At 47.7% G+C, this 14,706-nt stretch overlaps 1 protein-coding gene across 1 annotated transcript in view; it reads left to right on the top strand.

Moving 5' to 3' along the window:
- Smad9 (SMAD family member 9) overlaps positions 1 to 14,706 on the top strand; it is a 47,153-nt gene that overhangs the window by 24,759 nt on the left and 7,688 nt on the right. Inside the window, exons 2-4 of the mRNA XM_021158391.3 lie at positions 2,362 to 2,979; positions 6,246 to 6,503; positions 9,906 to 10,127. Of these exons, the coding sequence (XP_021014050.1) occupies positions 2,568 to 2,979; positions 6,246 to 6,503; positions 9,906 to 10,127 (892 nt within the window). The 5' untranslated portion in view covers positions 2,362 to 2,567. The remainder of the gene's footprint in view (positions 1 to 2,361; positions 2,980 to 6,245; positions 6,504 to 9,905; positions 10,128 to 14,706) is intronic.

Genomic DNA, 14,706 nt, shown 5'->3' with positions numbered 1-14,706 from the left:
GTTATTTTGTTTTAGGTAGTGGATTTAGTTGAATTCTGCTGGACTCTTTTTTTTTTTTAAATGAAAAGTTTTCTTTCCCACTGAACTATGTGTGAAGACGTATGCCATAACTCACTAGTAACAAATCCCACATAAAACTAAGCAGAATCCTAAGGGCTCCTAGGCTCATGGTCCCTTCCTCCTGAAAGCTTTGGGCCACACTGACCATTGCTCTAAGGCAGCCTGTCTAGATTGAGTAAACACAACTCATTCGTGGTGACTTCACTCTACTTTATAAATTCACAACGGTTAAGCCACAAAAATCAACCTTTCCAAAGAAAATGGAGAGTAAGTCAAGCTGCCCAGTGAAAAAGAACAGCCTTGGAGCCTTTCTCTGGCCTCCTCAAGCACAGTTTGCTCTGGAGCATCCTAATAAGGTCCTCGTGAGGAGGGGAGTGTGTGAGCATTGCCTTCTGTGTATGGGACGGTATCCAGTTTGCCTAACCTGAGTGCTCTTTGCAGGCGCTGATCCTGGCCTAGGGGATCAAGGAAATGTTCCTTCCAGAGTAGTTCAAGGTCTAGAGCGAAACCCATTGACAGCCTAGCATGCACGGGCCTTGCACTGAAAAATATAAACAAAGCAAACAGGCAAAAATGGTAGCTTTCCCTCAGGGAAGCAAAGGAGAAAATGATACTTTTAACTGCATGTTAACAAGCAGCTGGCGGAGATTTTTGACCTAGGCTGAGTCCAAGAGACTGGAAGGGTCGGTTTGTTTCACAGTGATGTGACCAGTAGCCTCGTTTCACATGAATAAGGTAGTGGGTTCCTGGCACTGTTTCAATTTGGTTGCAGCTCAGCAAGTTTAAATGTGTCTGTTGTGTGGCACAGGGGGAATGTATCCTTTAGAGGGAGGCCAGTTGATTTGGGGGCAAAATAACAAATAAGACTGTGGTGTCATTTGGTGTTCGGTCACCTGTGTGATGCTGGGTCTGGAAGAAAGGCAGTTCTCAAACATTTTGGTTCATGGCGTCTTTCCACTTAAAAATTGTTAAGAAACTTAATGGGTGTGGTGTGGACTACATCTCTCAATTTTCTTCCACTTTGGTCATTGAAACAGTTTTTTTTTTTTTTTTTTTTTTTTTACAAAGTTACTGATTCACAGGCCAGCGAGGTGGTACAGTGGGTAACGGCACTTGCTGCAGTCTGTAGACCTGAGTTCCACCCAGAGCCCAGCGTGCATGTGTACATGCATGCACATGTACACGAACACGGAAACACGAACACAAGCACACACAGGCATGCACACACCAAATAAATAAATGTAATTTTAAAGCATAAGTACACCTTTTATGAAGCAAATCTTTTTGTTTCATTTTTTATTTGTGTGTATATGTTTTACTGTGTATATACCTGTGTGCCATGCCCAAGGAGGCCAGAAGAGGGCAACAGATCTCCTCAAACTGGAGTTATAGGGTGGTTGTCAGCTACTGGGAATCAAACCCATGTCTTCCACAAGAGCAGCAAGTGCTCTTAATAGATGAGCCATCTCTCCAACCTCAAGGAAGACATTTTAAAATTAAAGACCATGTTTAAAAATGTGTTGGAATCGGCATTGTTTATCATTGCAAATTTCTTGAATGCTGGTGTAATGAGTGGTAGCTATGTTCTCATTTCCACCTCGCTATGGGACTGTTACAATCTGTTGTTTTGGCTGATGTATATGAAGATCATTTAGATCACAGCCATGTGTATTCGGAAGAGAGGACCTCACAGCCCAGAAAAGGCCTCAGGGACCACAGTGATTTCTAGAAGCACACCGTGAACGGCTTTTCTGAGACACTGCACAGTGATGTCTGAGCAGTGACTGTTGGAGGTCTCGGTACCTCTCTGTCTGCTTGTGCACATTTTCCACACTGCGGGTGGATTATTTGTGCAACCAAGAAATAAAGAGAGAGCAAATATGCAGGGGGAGGAGGTTGGGGAACCCTGAAAATTCAGGCAGAGCCTTCATGTGGTAGTTGAGGGACCCACGCCATCTTTTAACAGGAAAATGACTTGATGAGATTGTGTTTGGGAGGAAAGAGATTGGTATGGGAGAGCGGCTAAAGGAGAAAAGCCATGATGTGGAGGCAGCCATGCTTGGGCAGGCTGTACTCAGTGCTGGGTAAATGGAGAGGAAGAGAGAAACTATGATTAGAGATTTGGAAGGCAGTGACTAAGATCTGGCTGGGAGTCGGGGTGGGGGTCGGGGGGAAGGCAGGCTCAGCAGTGTCTTGGGGTTTTCAAGTTAAAGCACTCGAGGGTACTTTGTGCCCTCAGTCCCTCCTCACCTAGTCTGAAAATGGCCCAGATGGCTCACGAAGGCTTGTTCTGTCTTTCAGAGTAAGCTGGCTCCACTTTCCAAGAGCTTTGGAAGACGTCAGCCCATCTCCCAATTTGAATCGGACCCCACTGCTTCCAGAAGGAAAGGCAAGCTTGTTCCTATGACATCCGCGGACAGGTACTTGCCGCCGACCTGCCCAGGGCCCTGCAAGCCTTGAAAGGTCTCATCCTCTTTCCCCGTGCAGCAGCCTGAGCTCTGCCTCCTATGCACCCCAGCACCCCCATCAGCTCCCTCTTCTCCTTCACCAGCCCCGCAGTGAAGCGGCTGCTGGGCTGGAAGCAGGGAGATGAAGAGGAGAAGTGGGCAGAGAAGGCGGTGGACTCTTTGGTGAAGAAGTTAAAGAAGAAGAAAGGTGCCATGGATGAACTGGAGAGGGCGCTGAGCTGCCCGGGTCAGCCTAGCAAGTGTGTCACCATCCCACGGTCCCTCGATGGACGCCTCCAGGTGTCCCACCGAAAGGGGCTGCCCCACGTCATCTACTGCCGCGTGTGGCGCTGGCCAGACCTACAGTCCCATCATGAGCTGAAGCCCTTGGAGTGCTGTGAGTTCCCGTTCGGCTCCAAGCAGAAGGAGGTCTGCATCAACCCATACCATTACCGCAGAGTGGAGACCCCAGGTGGGTGCTTCCGGGGCTTCCTGCTTGCCTGGAGGTCAAGATCACAATGGTGATGGCACATCATCGGGAAAATGACCTCCATATTTGGGATGTGAGCCCGTGGGGTTGGGGTGGGGTGGGGTGACACTGAAGAAATGGCTCCAAAAACCGTGCACTCAGAGAATCATGATACTCTTATACGAAAAGGCTTGCAAGGTTGGTAGGGTTTTGGAAAAATGCGGTTTTATTTGAGTGGACTTTGGAGAACTAAGCCCTTCCTAGTTCTTAAGAGATTTGGTGCCTTAATCATGATTAACAAGAGGGAGGGAGGGAGGGAGGGAGGGAGGGAGGGAGGGAGGGGGAGAGAGAGAGAGAGAGAGAGAGAGAGAGAGAGAGAGAGAGAGAGAGAGAGAGAGAGAGAGAGAGAAGCCCCTTCTCCCCCATGCAGACTGAAAGCACTGACCATTAGGGTAAAACTGAAGGCTGGGTGTAGGCTCTACCTTGCTATAATCTCCATTACACACAAGGTGCTCTATCTCCATATGAAACAGCTAAGGGGATCTCCTGAAAGAGTCCAGGACTGAAGTAAGGGGTTGGGAAAAGTGGGCATTGTTCCTAAATAGTTTTTGTTTTTTGCTGAGATGGCTTCCAGGCCGTCACACTTGTGAGATAGTGCTCTCTCACTGACAACCCTCCTTGTGCCCCTTTTCCCCTTTGGTGGGAGTAAACCCAGGACTTCACACTCCATATGGGAGCACTCTTCCATACCTGTACTCACAGCCCTTCAAAATGCTTACAATTTCATGGTTTTTTAAAATATTTATTTATTTATTATATGTAAGCACACTGTAGCTGTCTTCAGACACACCAGAAAAGTGAGTCAGATCTTGTTCCAGATGGTTGTGAGCCACCATGTGGTTGCTGGGATTTGAACTCAGGACCTTCGGAAGAACAGTCAGTGCTCTTAACCACTGAGCCATCTCACTAGCCCGCCCCCCCTCCCCTTCCCCGATTTCATGTTTTAAATACAGAAAGTGACGTTTCCAAACTCTTCACACACCAGCTTGAGCATGCAGGTGTGTGTCCGTCCATATAGCTCCCCGCTTTGGAAGAGGTCCCCTCTTTTCTCCACTGTAGCAGTTTCCTGACCTTGAAGGGGTGGGAGTTCCCTGGCCTTCCAGGGAAAGCAGTTTTTAGTGGGCGCCTTCTCCTGTTTGGTTGACTAACTGCCTAATTCCAGGAACTCGGGGAGATCACACCATTGTGCTGTCTGAATGGAAGCCCAATTCTCCCATATTCTCCTCCTATAGTGCTGTATTCAAACCCATTCCACATCACAGGCTGGGTGACAGGCCATACCCTTCAAGTTCCCCAAACTTGCCATCTTGGCGTCAAGAACATCACATCTCTGTGTGGGGCTTGCTCTCTGGGACGGGGGTGATTGGAAGGTTCCACTCTCTCAGCAAACCCGATGAGTTTGCTCCAATGTCAACCTGCCTTCTTTCATTCTCTCTGAACTCTCTTTACATGCCAGGAATCTGAAAGTGCCCACAGTTTGACCTCCACCATTTGAGGACAGCCATCATCACACAACATGATTCTGAACAAAAACAAAACCCCATTAGTAATATCTGAGTTTATACAAAAACATATCTAAATGGCAAAACGTTCATTAAGACATTCTGGGACTGGAGCCATGGCTCAGCTGGTAAGATCACACACATTGCTCTTGCAGAGGACACCAATTTGGTTCCCAGCACCAGTGTTGCCTGTTTCTCCAGATCTGGGGGATCCAGCCCCCTTTGTGATCATCAGCAGGTATCTGCCCCCATATATACTCAGAAAATAAATCTTTCACGAATATTTTAGGAGTAACAGTTCTAAAATGTGATTACTAATAGGATGTGTATAAAGATGCACTTCGTTTTCTTTTTTAGGTACTTATCCAAAAGCCAAATTTTATAGTTTTTTGAGTTTTCATTTCAGTTTAGAATTCTCTTAAGATAAATGTCTGAATATTTTACATATATAGATAGCTTTTGTGTCTTTAGTTGTAGGTTTAAATTTCTAAAAAGATGAGCTGGGATTATATAATTTAAAATCATGTATAATATTAATTTAAAATAATATTTAAGCTAAGGTTTTTTTTTTCCACTCCTAACAACTTTTTAATAGAACGAGGTGATTTTCCTTACAGGAATGGAGCTGAAACTGACCTAGTAGCCCCCTCCTTGAGGGCTGGTTCTCAGTATCTGAAGAGGTTATGCAAGCTTCTACGGAAGAAAACTGGTCCTACCTAGCTGTAAAGCTATGGACCGTGACAATGAGCAGCCTGGCAAGATATCCCCAAGGGTACAGCTGTGGCACTCATATCACAGGAACAACCAACAGCGGTCTAATTTGACAGCCCTCTAGATCCTCAAGTTGTCATTATGGTCAGAACGCCACCCTCGGGGTGTCTTCGGGGTCCAAAAGTGGTCCTCCCATGTTACTAGGAAAACTTGGGTCCCCTCTTTCAGGTTCTGTCTCGTTCATAAAATAATTTGGGCCGGGCAGTGTCTCATGCCTTTAATCTCAAAACTGGAGAGGCAGAGGCAAGTGGATCTCTGAGTTCAAGGACAGCCTGGTCTACAGAGTGAGTTCCAGGATGGCCAGGGCTACACAGAGAAACCCTGCCTTGAAAAACCACCACCACCACCACCACCACCACCATTTTGTAAGTAGCTGTCGCTCATGTTCATTTTAATGAGTGGAGCCCAGGCTGGCACAGGCCTGGAACCCCATGCCCATGGGTTCTACTGCCAGTAGTGGGAAGGCGGAGGAAGGCCAGAAGGGACCTGCTGACCTGAACACACTTAATTGATAGGTTTTCATTGTTGGCTCTGATTTTTTACTTCATTTCTTCATTTACTGCTAATATTTTACCTGGTGGCTTTTAGGTCATTGTGGTAAGGCATAGAATAGTTCAGCAGCAGCAAGGAGTCCGAACTTGGGGCTAGTCATCTAAATAATTCAGTGTGGTCTCTAATGGAAAATATTCTGGGTCTCACCTAGGTTTTATTGCAAACATTTGGAACCAACCTCCTTTGTTTTGTTTTGTTTGTTTTTCGAGACAGGGCTTCTCTGTGTAGCCTTGGCTGTTCTGGAACGCACGCTGTAGACCAGGCTGGCCTTGAACTCTGAAATCCGCCTGCCTCTGCCTCCCGAGTGCTGGGATTAAAGACGTGCACCACCACCGCCTGGCCTAGGTTGCTTAGTGCACCCTCTGGTCTTCTCTTTGTTCCTAGTTCTGCCTCCAGTGCTGGTACCAAGACACAGCGAGTACAACCCTCAGCTCAGCCTCCTGGCCAAGTTCCGAAGTGCCTCGCTGCACAGCGAACCCCTCATGCCGCACAACGCCACTTACCCTGACTCTTTCCAGCAGTCACTCTGTCCCGCACCTCCCTCCTCGCCAGGCCACGTGTTTCCGCAGTCTCCATGCCCCACCAGCTACCCGCATTCCCCCGGAAGTCCTTCCGAGTCAGACAGTCCCTATCAACACTCAGGTCAGTCCGTGGGAAACGGGACGCTTGCGGATGATTTTAAGTGTGGTTGTCGTGTCTTGCACATTTGCAGTGCCTTTCACATCTTGCATGTCAGTGGTTTTGGTTTACAGAGCCTTCTGTGGGCCTGGGCTGTGTAATTCACCCCTCTCTGGAATAACCAGGATTGGACCCATTTTGGAGTAGAACTGCAGACACATATTTTTGGAACCAGTCAGTCCTCTTTCAGATACTAAGTGGAATGGAAAGCCATCCCTGGGCATTTACAAAATACGTGATTATTGGTTGGTTTGTTTAGAAACCTGGTCCTGCTTTTATACAGGGTGGTCTAGAACCCACCATTCTCTTGCCTCAGTTTCCCCAGTGCTGGATCACAGGCACGTGGCACTTTGCTGAGTGTAGAAATAAGATTAACATGGTGTTGTTTAACAAAAATGTAAACATTTAAAGACTGAAAGAAAAGGCTGGCTTGATAGCTCAGCAGGTAAAAGCACTTGTTACATAAGTCTGCCAGCTTGAGTTACATCCCTAGAACTTATTTATGTGAAGTTGTCTTCTGACCTCCACAGGCACTTCATGCACACACAATAACCAACCAACCAACCAACCAACCAACCAACTAACTAATTGGCTAACGAAGTGAGTTTTGGCCTGAGAGCAAGCAGGCCATAAAGAGAACCAAGTTTAGGCCTTTGTTTGCTTGTCTCTGAACAGTCAAAAGGTGTCTTTTACTCCAAAAGCCATGTTCATGAACTCAGGGAAATGCAGAATGAGGCCCCAACTCCGGCTAACACATTCTCTCTCTACTCTGAAAATTCTTCAGGAGCTTCATGCTAGACTGAAAAAGCATATGTAAGAGGAAGGGACCTCTAGGGCAGGGGTCTCAGCTCCCCCTTTAGGATCAAATATCAGATATCCTGCATATCAGATATTTACATTAAAATTCATAACAGTAATAAAATTACAGTTATGAAGTAGGTGCAAAAATAACTTTATGGTGTAGGGGAAATCACCACCGTGGGGGCAGTGCTTATGCTAAGTCCTGTTCCGCAATTGGTTCTTGATCTGTCAGTAAAGAAGCCATGGGCCAATTGCTGGGCAGAAGGCGGGACTTCTGGGTCCTTAGAGGAAAAGAGATGGAAGGAAGGAGAGGTTCTCCATGCTTTGGAGAGAGAAAAGCCAAGCAGCCAAGTGAGGTCTGGGGAGGATCTAGGCCAGTGGCCGTTCCTATAGGTGGGTGGTCAGGGGTGTTTAGCTGGGACTACATGTATTTTAGCAGCTAAAGTTTAGGGCAGGAGGGAGGTATGGAGGTAGGAATATTGTTCAGGGCACACTTTTCCAGGCAGTGGATAGTAGTGCGCAGCAATTGTGTCCTAAGGCAAGTTGAAAAGGAACAGTTGTGTGTGTGTGTCTTTGATCTGTGGATTCAAGGGGAGCTGGATGGGGCCTGGTGGCACAGCCCATTCCTGGAGCTTAGGCAGAGTAGCCAAAACTACATTCAACACACAACATGAGGGAGTGTATTAAAGGGTCACAGCATCAGGAAGGTTGGGGACCACTGCTCTAGTGTGGCTCTATGATGATGTGCTATGGCATCTGCGAAGTTGGTCAAAGAAGAGACACGAAGAAGAGAATTATAGGGGCCTCTTCAATGTGAGATTAATAATATCTGAAGCTGAAAGTAGCCAAAGGCCTGCGTACATACTACTGGCACCCACAGTTATAGTCTAAGGCCTGCAGACACACAGCTGGTGCTCACAGTTACAATCTAAAGCCTCCAGATACAGCTGCCTACAGACACACAGCTGATGCCCACAGTTACAGTCTAAGGCCTGCAGACACACAGCTGGTGCCCAGGGTTACAGTCTAAGGCCTGCAGACACACAGCTGCCTGCAGACACACAGCTGGAGTCCACAGTTACAGTCTAAGGCCTGCAGACACACAGCTGGCTCCCACAGTTACAGTCTAAGGCCTGCAGACACACAGCTGGTGCCCAGGGTTACAGTCTAAGGCCTGCAGACACACAGCTGGTGCCCACAGTTATAGTCTAAGGCCTGCAGACACACAGCTGGTGCCCACAGTTATAGTCTAAGGCCTGCAGACACACAGCTGGCTCCCACAGTTACAGTCTAAGGCCTGCAGACACACAGCTGGCTCCCACAGTTACAGTCTAAGGCCTGCAGACACACAGCTGGTGCCCAGGGTTACAGTCTAAGGCCTGCAGACACACAGCTGGCACCCACAGTTACAGTCTAAGGCCTGCAGACACACAGCTGGCACCCACAGTTACATTCTAATGCCTGCAGACACACAACTGGCGCCCACAGTTACAGTCTAAGGCCTGCAGACACACAGCTGGCGTCCTTGGATACAGGTTGCCTCACAGTTTTATTCCTAAATCCTTTTTACTTAATGGATAATCACAAACTCACTATATGCAAGCCTTGCCTGAGGTTGCTGAGAAAGAGTTAAGAGATTAACAAAATTTTATTTTTCTCTCAGAGAGCTTATGAGATGTGCAGATATTAAGAGGAACATCTTCCTTCAAAGCGTCTTTGGTGTTTTCTCTTAACCCTTGTTTATAAGTATGCCTTGTATTCTGTCCCTCTCTCCTGTGTCTAACCAAGAGCCTGAAAAGCCGGCTCGCTCAGTACTCACCGCATAGAGAATTGCCCTGCCATGTGTTTGAAACATAGGGTTGGGACCAGTGGCTGGAGGACAGGATAATTATACTGTAAGTTGCATATTTGTAAAATCTCACCTGTACTGGCTGGATTCCACCAGGTTACACTAACAGGAGGATGTCCTCTGTCCTCTTTCTGTCTATGGTCAGACCCTAGCCAAGCTGGGAAGCCAGCTCTCCTTAAGATATACTTATGTTATATGTAAATAGGAGTGTGATCCTTTCTATCTAGATTTTTATTCCTTGAATATAATTCATTCAGTGCTTTCAATTTGGTTTGTTATCATATTCAAACTTGTTATCAATCATTACTGCAGAATTAAGGCTTTTGACACTGGGATTCAGTTCAGTTCTATAACAACAGGATGCTATCTTTCTCTCTAGATGAGGTGGTCGGCTGCCTCTCTCTTAGCTGTGTTTACTCTGGGGCTGGCAACATTTTACACTGGTCTGCCAGGTGCTGTCTTTCCCAGGCCCCTCCTTTCATCACACCTGTAAACAAGAATGTTTACAGATGTCCTCGAAGTGGAAACTAACAGGGAGTGTGGCCTTAAACTCAGGGATACGATGAACACATGAGCAAGCCCAGCCCAGAAGGACTGCAAAGGTTCTACAATTAACATTCTGGTTTAAAGCGGTCACAGCGCTTCCTGTTGCAATCGTGAGCTCCGGAGCCCAGAGGTGACAGTGGTGTGGCACCTTCTCTCTTGGTTTCTTTCAGACTTCCGGCCAGTTTGCTACGAGGAACCCCAGCACTGGTGTTCTGTTGCCTACTACGAACTAAACAACCGGGTCGGAGAGACTTTCCAGGCGTCCTCGCGGAGCGTGCTCATAGACGGCTTCACCGACCCTTCCAATAACAGGAATAGGTTCTGCCTTGGGCTTCTCTCAAATGTAAACAGAAACTCGACCATAGAAAACACCAGGAGGCACATTGGAAAGGGTGAGAACCAGCAGCGGGTCTCCATTGCTGCTTCTGAGCTCCAAGAAGCCTGCTACAGTGGTCCCGTAGGAAGCGTGCTATAGTGGTCCCGTAGGAAGCCCGCTATAGTGGTCCTGTAGAAAGCCCGTCGGAAGAACCCCAGGCACAGTGTCACCCCTGCAAGGGGACATGTGCTCTCGGGGTCTCTTTGCCACTAAAGTCAGTCGACTATCTTCAGGGATGGCCTGGGGTGAGGGCTGTGAGACAGGATAGCCCAAAGGGCCAAACGTCATGGCACAGCCCTGTAAGCCCAGCACTAGAAAGGCTCAGGCAGGAGGCTAACCAACCCGAAGTATAGAAGGTCCTATCTACAAAAATCAACAATAAAACCCATAATAAATATGAAGGCAGGATGAAGTTATTCAATGGAAGGATGTATTATTATTATTATTATATGTATTTTAAGGTTTATTTTATTTTTTATGTCTATGCATACCTACATATATGTATTCGCACCAGAAAAAGCTGTCAGATCCCCCTGGGACTGGGTTTACAGATGGTTTACAGATGGTTGTGAGCCACTGTGGGTGTTGGGAACCGAACCCAGGTCCTCTGCAAAAGCAAGCCAGTGCTCTTAACTGTTGAGCCTTCACCCCAGCCCCTTGTAAGGAATCTTTTAGGCAAATCCTAAAACCAAAACAACACAGGATGATCTCCTGTGGAAAAAACATTGATTTTGACACTGCAGAACATGCCGTGTCCTGAGAAAATGTTCACAGTACATTACTGAATGAAAAAGGCCCCAAAACATCTTGTAGAATAGACTGTAGTTTTAATTAATTAATTTATTTTTAAAGCTGCTCTTACTGCTAGGCTTGGTGGGACATGCCTGTGATCCTAACACTGGGGCAGTAGAGACCAGAGTGTTGGAAGTTCAAGGCCATCCGAATCTACACAGAAAATCTGAGGCTAGCCTGAGCTACACGAGACTGTGACTTAATAAATACAAAATAAATACATAGATGTAACGATGTGTAGGCGAGGTTAGTGTGATTTTTTTCTGGATTGTAGGTTTATGGTTGACTTATTTTCTATGTTTTTCATAGCTGCTGTTTTATGCTGTACTAAGAACCCCAGGGCCTCATGCATCAGGCGGCCTGTCTGTATCTGATGACTTTCCTCTAGTGGGCTCCTTGCTCGTGTGAGGATGGTGCAGGACACAGGCTGTGCCGGGCTTTGGATATCTGAAGCAGTAATGAGAGGGGTGTGGTACAGCTCAGGAGGAGGAGCCAACGGTGTGATTGACAGTAGCGGAACATTCAGTTGCATAATTGAGCAGCCAGTTTATCACTGTCCAGAGCTGCAGACACTCTTGATAATTAGAAGGCAGCAGAGGCCAGGGCAATGCCACATGCAAGCCCCAGGCAGGGGTGAGCTGTGTCAATGGCTGAGGATTTGCTCCAAGGACAGTGGGGTGGGGCAGCAGGGTTCTCTGGGCTGCAGGGGCATCTTGGGCTCCACCTTTTATGCTGACTCCTCCATCTGTATTCTCTGTAGGGCAGTGGGGCTCATTGCCCATCTCTGCCTTTCAACAGTCCCTCTCCAGTGGGAGCTATCTGCAGTTGCAGAAGAGGACCACAGAGACTCACTTGCATGCTGTCCCTCCACACCTAAGTCACACCCAGAGCACTTCTGGTCTTGGCCACCACATGGGGTTGAAAGACAGAGCCCGAGCAGGAATGTAAACCGAGGTCTGGGCAGATCCTGCCTGAGGACTGCCTTGTCTGGATTCTCCTTGTGATCTTGAGTGAACCTTTCCCTCTTGTGAATGTTCTTTTGAGACGAGGTCTTGCTGTGTAGCCCGCACTGGCCTTGAACTGAAGAGACTCCTGCTTCAGCCTCTTAGGGATGGAAGCATGTATTACCATGCCCGTGTGTGTGTGTGTGTGTGTGTGTGTGTGTGTGTGTGTGTGGCTGGGGATTGAACTTGGGACCTCGCTCGTGGAGGTAAATGCTCTCCCACTGAGCCAGCCCTCCGCTGATGCTTTCTTTGAGATCATTAATCCTTATTGCTTGGTGGAAGAACAGGTTTAGGGTTTTAACAGCATGTTTGTTTGTTTCCCCTGCTTTATCAAAGCTGCTCACTTTGGTGAACCTGCTAGCTAATGATGTGTTCTATCAAGGGGTTTGTAACATTTTAGTGCCACAAGAAAAGGCATGTGGTCACTCCTCAGCATTTCATAAAGAGCTAGCGTGGAGGAATACCACATGTCACAAGTACTGATCCCCACTGAGCTTAAATCCTGACAGTTACCAATTCTGACCGTCTACCACCATCCAAGAAAGGAGTGGGCCAGTGAATTACATGAAATGTTGCCCAATGTTCTATGTTTACCATACCATAACATACGCATTGCCTAATTCCAGGGACTACATTGCCACGAAACTCTTCACCTGTGGTTTTCCAAACTGACACAGTAGGGCAGCATGAATTTGTAGGGAAGTACAAATGGCTCCCCCATTAGGCAATGGCTGCCTGAACAGTGTGTTTGCGTGCCCCAGCACCCCAAGTGACTCCATTGCAGGCTCCACCCTGGGAACAGATCTGCCCCAGGTGATCTTGACTCTGACACAGGGTTCAAAGCCATTCTGTTGGCCACATGATGGGCCAAATAAAATCACGTGCTCACGTGACTCCTGGAGATGCTGCTGTCACTTGACATTCAGAGTTCAGTCTTGGGCTCCCCTGGTTTTTTCCTCTAGGGACCCCCCCCTTCCATTTCTCACCTGTGCCAGCATGTGCTGGGTTTGCAGATAAGGCTTCAGCCTGAATGAAAACCACTCCTTAAACACACACAGACCAGGCTCGGATGACAAAAATCTTAGCTTTTATATGCAGTAGGTTCCGGGAGGATTATGCACTTGAAGGTCATTTGGTTCAAATACCCACTAAGCCTGCAGTAGCCCTACTCTGGCTGTTAACACCAGCTGTGGTCCTCTTCTGCAACGGCTGGAGAGGGGCTGTTGAAAGGCAGAGGTGGGCAGCGGACCCCATTGCCCTACAGGGAATACAGGGGGAGGAGCCAGCATAAAAGGCGGAGCCCAAGATGCCCCTGCAGCCCAGAGAACCCTGCTGCCCCACCCCACTGTCCTTGGAGCAAATCCTCAGCCACGGACACAGCTCACCCCTGCCTGGGGCTTGCACTTGGCATTGCCCTGGCCTCTGCTGCCTTCTTATCAGGAGTGTCTGGAGCTCTGGACAGTGATGAACAGGCAGCTTTGAGCTCACTTATACAACTGAATATCCCATCACTGTCTGTCAATCAATGTCAATCACACCCACCCCACTGCACACAGGCATGGCCAGGAGATGCAGCAGAGGCACTGTGTTCTAGCCAATCAGAGATATCCTTCTACTTCCTAAAGATCACCAGTGCCTGAGTTGTGTGTGTGTGTGTGAGTGTGTGTGTGTGTGTGTGTGTGTGTGTATGTGGGTCAGGCCTGATGCCCATCATGGAAGAAAACAGAGTAGAAAGCTGAGGGCAATTAAGAGAGAAGGAGAAAGGAGGGGGAGGGGTAGAAGGTATTGGGAGAGGGAGAAGGGAGGATTTTGTTTGAGTCTGGTTTATTTCTGACACTTACCAGTTCCATGCATTTATGCTTCTTACAGCTGAATAAATCTGTTGTGTGTGAGTGCCCACCACACTTTATTTATTCAGGATGTCCCTTTTGGAATGTAATCCCAGGAATGTTAGGTAGACAGATAAAAGCTACACGTTGCTTGTGCTTTCGCACGGCTGTGTGTGGCACTGTCTCTCAGGGATGCATGTGATTTATAGGGGTGGGTGACATTCCCCTGAAGCCTCTATGCAGAAATATTTTAGTTTTGAGTCAGGGTCTCACTGTGCAGCCCTGGCCGGCCTAAACACTATGTAGACCAAGCTGGTCTCAAACTCACCCTTGGAGTGCTGGAATTAAAGGTGTGTGGCGAAGAGATAGACTTGTAACTGTTAGTAAGATCTTCAAGCCCTGGAGTGGGTGTAGTGAGTGGATTTCAGTAGCACGTAGCTGGGACTCCTGTTATCGCCTTTTGTTTATATGTGGGTATGAAGGACTTTGTAGGGTTTTTCAAGATGTATTTCTTTTGTGTCTAGTATCCTGAAAGCCAATTTTTAAAATTATTTATTTATTTTATTCTTTAGTCCTTTCTACAGTCTTCATTTTCCTCCCTGGTCCACCCCCCCCCATTCCCTGTCCCATACCTCCTCTTCCCCTCTCCAAGAGGATGTCCTCCCCCCCCAGACCTCCCCACTTCCTGGGGCCTCAAGACTCTAGGGTTCGGTGCATCTTCTCTCGCTGAGGCCAGACCAGGCAGTCCTCTGCTGTATCTCTGTCAGGGGCCTCATATCAGCTGGTGTCTGCTGCCTGGTTGATGGTTCAGTGTCAGAGATCTCAGGGGGTCCAGGTTAGTTGAGACTGCTCGTCTTCCCATGGGGCTTGCCCTCCCCCTCAGCTTCTATGGAAGCTAATTTTGAAGTGAGTGAGATCAAAAGTGAGGGAAGCAGTCATAAGTGGGAGGCTATTGACTTGTTCTTGAGAA

This window comes from Mus caroli, unplaced genomic scaffold (genome assembly GCF_978045245.1).
Source record: "Mus caroli unplaced genomic scaffold, Mus_caroli_1 scaffold_3, whole genome shotgun sequence".
In the NCBI taxonomy this organism is placed as follows: domain Eukaryota; kingdom Metazoa; phylum Chordata; class Mammalia; order Rodentia; family Muridae; genus Mus; species Mus caroli.
Note: the sequence above shows the minus strand (reverse complement) of the source record. Positions and strands in the feature narration are given on the sequence as shown.